General features: G+C 54.5%; 1 protein-coding gene across 1 annotated transcript; it reads left to right on the top strand.

Moving 5' to 3' along the window:
- The first annotated feature begins 3,781 nt into the window (after positions 1-3,781).
- Positions 3,782-5,711, top strand: SST (somatostatin). The gene is made up of 2 exons (XM_039489917.1): positions 3,782-4,023; positions 5,255-5,711. The coding sequence occupies exons 1-2, from the start codon at positions 3,886-3,888 to the stop codon at positions 5,465-5,467; spliced, it is 351 nt and encodes a 116-aa protein (XP_039345851.1). The 5' UTR covers positions 3,782-3,885; the 3' UTR covers positions 5,468-5,711.
- Positions 5,712-6,170: the final 459 nt, after the last annotated feature.

The raw sequence follows: 6,170 nt of genomic DNA on the forward strand, positions 1-6,170 counted from the left end.
ACTAGAAACATTTTTTGGCACTTTCTCCAGCATTCCAGATCACTCCTGTGGCAACTTCCCCTTCCAGCTGCCAGTGCCCCACAGAAATTCATCAGATCATCAGACAAAGGTAGCAGGGACATTGAATCAGGGATGCTGAAAGTGACAGAGGGAATATTTAGTGAGGGCAAAACAGGTGCCAGCTTACCAAATGAACTGAGCCAAAGGGACTAGTTTGCTATTACATCGAGGAGAGGCTGAGGGAACTGGGATTGTTTAGTCTGCAGAAGAGAAGAATGAGGGGGGATTTGATAGCTGCTTTAAACTACCTGAAAGGGGGTTCCAAAGAGGATGGATCTAGACTGTTCTCAGTGGTAGTAGATGACAGAACAAGGAGTAATGGTCTCAAGTTGCAGAGGGGGAGGTTTAGGTTGGATATTAGGAAACACTTGTTCACTAGGAGGGTGGTGAAACACTGGAATGGGTTCACTAGGGAGGTGGTGGAATCTCCTTCCTTAGAGGTTTTTAAGGTCAGGCTTGACAAAGCCCTGGCTGGGATGATTTAGTTGGGATTTGGTCCTGCTTTGAGCAGCAGGTTGGACTAGAACCTCCTGAGGTCCCTTCCAACCCTGATATTCTATGATTGAGGTGCCTGATCATCAGGATAAGATAGGATGGAGATAGACAGACCAGGATGTAGGGCTGGATGGATAGACAGATTTATCTTCCGATGTTATAATTGGGTCTAATCTAGATACCCTTTGCTCAGGTGAAATCCACCGCTGACTTCAGTGAGAGGTTGTCCTTAACCCAGGATTATTAATTATTGATTCTAGGATAATTTCTAGGGTGCGGAGGTGATTTATGACAAACATGAATAACGGTGAAACAAAACACGAATTAAGCATCAATGCTCTTTTTCAGTGCTCCTAACTAGCGCTCCCCCCCCCGAAACAGACGCTCTTGCATATTCCAGCTGTTGAAAGAACAGGGCAGAACTCTGCCACCTGCATCAGGACCCAGCTGGCTGGCACCGAAGCTAATTACCAACAGGGAAGCGACCTACGTCGGGTTGCCAAGCCGCCAGGAGTGTTCCTGGAGTCTCCAGGAATCAAAGATTCATCTTTCATGGACGATGATGCCGTGGGATGAAACCTCCCGGAATGTGGCCAACCAAAACTGGCAACCCTGGATCGATACCAACTGGATCGCTTGTGGGACCTGCCTGGGGCCCAGGGCAGAGAGCCTGGTCTGAGCCAAGGTGGCCCCACGTCGGGTCAGATTCCTCCCTGCTGCGACTCAGTGGGGCGGGGCTCTAGCCGGGGTGGGTTTGGCCCACGATCCAGACTGGAGAAGGCGGGACTCCGGGGGCCTTCGCGCTAATCCCTCGGACGCACCTAGGCCCCACCCAGAGCAGCTGCACCCGGCTGGGACGGGAACAGCCCCACGACGGCTCGGTGGCACTGGAACTCCCAAGTTTCCCCTGCCTGTGCTACCCAGCACGAGCCCCCCGTTGTCAGTAGGGGGATTCAGATCCTGCCCCGCTAAGCCTCCTGTATCCCCGCCCCAGAAAGAATCTCACAGGGACGCGTCCAGGTCCAGGAGGGATGTGAACTCCATCGGGAGAGATGGGCCCATGCACCATGAGCAAAGCGTGTCTTTGAAAGCTCAGTGTGCGCATTTCACCCCCTGGGTGGGCTCATCATCACCCCCCCCCGCCCCCAGATATTTGCAGTAGAGTTGTGTGGTGCTGGGGCTGTCTGAGCTGGAAGCTGACGCTCTTCTCTCAGGAAAGAGACGTCTCCTGCTTAGCAAACATCCACTGGGTATGTTCCCTGCGCCGATTCGTGTAGCGCTTGGGAAAGCAGCGCATCCGACGGGCTGCTAAAGGCTGATCTCAACGTGTTTAATTAAAGATGCAAATCCGAGCCCGGTCCCGAAGCAGATATAAATACACAGACCCAAGTCACTGAAAGTCCAGGAAGGGAAATGCACGTACCAATCGATGTATGGTACAGCGAGACGGAACGAGCTCGAAACGAGCGGAACAGGGCTTGTGAAACTCGTTAATGAAACATCGATGGGGGAAGGTCTAATGTCATGGCAGAGAGCGCTCATTGAACCAGGAGAAACCCAGAGGCTGGAAAGGTGGGGAACGACCAGTCGCTATAGGGAAGCTGATGCCACTAAAAGGAATTAAAAACTCAATTCCTTCCTTGCCTAGTTCTTCCTATAACGCGGAGCAAACCGCGCCTTGTCTCCCGGGAAGTGTCACATTCGGAGCAGTTTTCTTGTAACAAAGACCCCAAATCATTGCAGCTGGGTACAGTTCTTTACACAGACAAACCCTTGTGAGTCGGGGTGAATATTTCACACCCCTGTGGTCTCTGCGGGTGGGCACAATTGTAACAACAAAAGCGAGATTTTGTTTCTGTTCAGCCAGTTAAACAGAAATCTGAACAAATCGGTGCATTTCCTCTAAGCCTGCTCAGGTTCACTGCTGAGAAAAGATGCAGCCCCCAGGGGTGAAATCTGCCCCGATTTTACAGTGGCGAATACAAGGCATTATGAAGACTCTTCCTATTATACAGCCATTAAGCTCAGGGGCAAAACTATTTCTCTGTTTTTCAAACAAACTGGTGCTGTTGGTTTCACCAAGTTTTCTCTCTCATATAGTTGCAATTGGGTCTAATATTTCACAGCACCTTCGGGGCTGAACAGATTAATTGAAGGTAGGTTTTAAAAGGTGGAAATAAGTTTAGCGCCTTTTGAAAAAGAAAAAAAAGAGGCACCTGAAATGTGGCACAGGTGAATAGCCAGACGGGCTGAGAGACAGAGTCGGTGTTCCTGGAGAGGTTTGGAAATGCATGAGAGTTACTCTGTATATGCGCAAAATCTTACTTTTAAATTCATCTCCCTTTCATATGAGCGTCGTTCTGCTCAAAACATCGTTCTTCTGCAGCAGGGCTTTCGCGTCTCATGGCGCTCGTTTGAGTTTCTTTGATGGAAGTAGCCAGAGGCACCGGTGCTGGAAGGAGGGGGGCTGCCGCAGCCCCTGGCTTGAAGTGGTTTCCATTATACACAGGGTTTACAGTTTGGTTCAATGGCTCTCTGAACACCCCCCCCAACACACTCTCACACACACACACACTATAGAAATTGTTCGAGCACCCCTGGCAAGATGCGAAACAAACGATCCAATATGGAGCGGAGAGAAAAACCTTTGACAAGTTCGGAGAAGTGATGCGCCTGTGAGATGCGCTGGATTGATTCATGGGCCAAGGGACTGTGAAAACGAGCCATCGGCTGGATGTTCAAACGCCACCCCAGCGCGGGGCCTGACTCCAGGCACCACTTCCCCACTAAAATGTAACGGACGCATGGAGCGTCCCAGTCAATTTTCTAGTTCTCCCTCCTGAGTCTTCCCAATGGGTTAATGACACTTCCCAAAGAGCATTAGCGAGCCCCCGAGAAGGAATCAAGAGAGGCCCCCTCCCCCATGGATCTTCCCCCAGAGTTACTTTGGAGACGCAGCTGTTCCTTGGGAAAGCCCCCCCCTCCCTTCTCCACCTTCCCCCGCCCCGGCCCCCGGTACAACGAGGGACGCTCCAAACCAGCTTGGCAGAGGGAAGGAAGCGCGTCCGCCCCCTGGGATTAGTAAAACCCCTTCGCCTCGTGTCAGCGCCAGCACCTGGGGTGATTGATCTGCGCGCCTAATGGTGCGTAAAAGTGGTGGCTACATTTGGCGAGGGGGGCGCCTCCGCCTTGACGTCAGGAGCTGGGTTTAAAAAGGGGGTCGGGCGCGGAGGAGATCCCAGAAGCAGCCACCGCCTGAGAAGTGGAGACACTGAGCGGCACCCCGGTCCCTCCCGTTCGTTGTCTGACTTGCTGGCGCAGGTCGGAAAGATGCTGTCCTGCCGTCTCCAGTGCGCCCTAGCCCTGCTCTCCGTCGCCTTGGCGGTGAGCAGCGTCTCCGCGGCGCCCTCGGACCCGAGGCTCCGGCAGTTCCTGCAGAAGTCACTGGCTGCGGCAGCGGGCAAACAGGTAAGTGTCCCCCCACCCCCTCCCGCACCTTCTCCCGCAGTGAGCCGCAGCGATCCGAGCGAGCTGCGGGCAGCCCGGGGCCGTTTGCGGGTTGGTACCAAGTTCTCTCCCGGCTGGGTCGGGCATGGCTCTGCGGCGCGTTGGCTTTGGCTGCTGCCGTGGCGGGGCGAGTTTCTCAGGGGCAGCAGATCCATGCACAGGTGCAGTTCACCTGCACGGAAGCGAGCTTCACGATCCCCGCAGGGGAGGGTTTTTCCAGGGCTGCTTTCACACGAAACCAGCCAGCAGGGGGGCGGGGGCAACCCAGCTGTGCCCAGAGCTCCCTCCAGCTGGGTCGCGGCCCCAGGGGCGGGTGGGCCGGCGTCGTTCCGAAGGAACAGTTCGGAGGCTGTTTAGGAACAGTTGCACGGGGCAGCCCGGGGCTAGCGTTCCCATTAGGCGTGTAAAAGCAACGCAGGGTTAATGTGGCCCTGTCAAGAAAGCGGTAACGCCTCCAGCCAGAACAGGGGAGAACTCTCCAAGGTGCTAGGGAGAAACCCGGGGGAAGGGGTCGCTCCCAGGTGGTGGTGGGATTTCTCCAGGGTGCTGAAACCAGCCCCCCTGCCAAAGCCTCCAGCTCCGCACGGGGGCTCCAGGCGGGCTGCAGCCAGCCAAGGCGCACGGGGGTGGCTAGAGAGGCTGGATTCGTGTGTTAGCTCCCGGGGAACAACGAGCTAGCGGGTAGGTCCCATTCACCCCACGGGGACCAGGCGTCTCCGGGTGCATCTGCCTCGATCCACCGCTTTCTATGCGTGTCTGGAGAGAGACTCGACAGACCGCCGCTGTGTTTGAAATCCGCCGGCTTTGACCAGCTCTGTTCTAAGCACGCACCCGCCCCCCTCCCAAGTTGCGAGGTTACAAAGCGGAGGACGCCCAGCCCGTCTCGGGGCTTTGGTGGATTAGAGGAGAGTTCAGGGAGAATGGGGGTGGGGGGTCTTTTCAACCTTCTGTACCCGTGGAACACGCCCCCGCTCCACACTGGGTGTCTCTGCTGCGGGGCGCGGGGTTGACGCTCTCCTGGCTCGGGCTGGGTTGACATGCAAACCTCTGCAGCTGCCCAGGTGGATTGGAGCTGGCTTTGCAGAGATGGGCCTTGCACTCTGGGATGCTCTGGGGATGGGAGAAATGCCGCCAGGCAGATAACCGAGCTGCGCCCAGCTTTTCACGGTTTCTCTGTCTCCCTCCCCCCCAGGAACTGGCGAAGTACTTTTTGGCAGAATTGCTCTCAGAACCCAACCAGCCGGAAAATGAAGCCCTGGAGCCCGAGGACCTGTCCCGAGGCGCAGAGCAGGATGAAGTGAGGCTGGAGTTGGAGCGATCGGCTAACCCCAACCCCGCCTTGGCGCCCCGAGAACGCAAAGCCGGCTGCAAGAATTTCTTCTGGAAAACGTTCACATCCTGTTAGCTTTGGGAGCCGGCCGCCGCCCCTGTTCCCCCCAACCCGAGCAAGACCTTCACGACAGGAGCCGAAGACTGTAAATATACAATCCACGGTTATGGTGAAATTTAAACAACCACCGAAATAATTGCGTTGATTGCCACTTGTTTTAATAAAACTTTCCGTTCGATTGTACCTGAGTTGTGATTTCTGACCAGTTCTTTCCGACAGGCGCTCTGCAGTCCTCCCACATGTACCAGTTTTAGTTCGTTGTCGCAATAAAGTTTAAGTTTCAAACGGTGCCGCTTAGAGTTGTTGGTTTACTGAAAAAAAAATAAAAATAAAAACACAAAGTCGCCGCTTTGAGATCGGCTTTCCCGTGACCATTCCCTCCCGCGGAGGGCAGCCACGGGACAGCAAAACCCTGCTACACCACAGCCCTTCAAACGCTGGGGCTTTAGAGAGACAGGGAGCTGTCTGCCAGAACGGAGCTTGAGCTGAATTTCAACCCGCAAAACATATAGGTTGACCTTTCAAAGCAGCCTAGGGGATTTAGACACCTGTCCGGGAAGGTGTGTTTAAACCCCATGCCTACTTTGAAAATGGAAACCCTGCATTGTAACAATAAGCCCCGGCTTTACTCGTGAATAGCAATCTGCATGGCTGAGTTACACACACGGCATCGCAGTGAAACCTTTCTACCACACTAGGATGCAATTTAGTTATGCAA

Source organism: Mauremys reevesii, linkage group 9, assembly GCF_016161935.1.
Source record: "Mauremys reevesii isolate NIE-2019 linkage group 9, ASM1616193v1, whole genome shotgun sequence".
In the NCBI taxonomy this organism is placed as follows: Eukaryota; Metazoa; Chordata; order Testudines; family Geoemydidae; genus Mauremys; species Mauremys reevesii.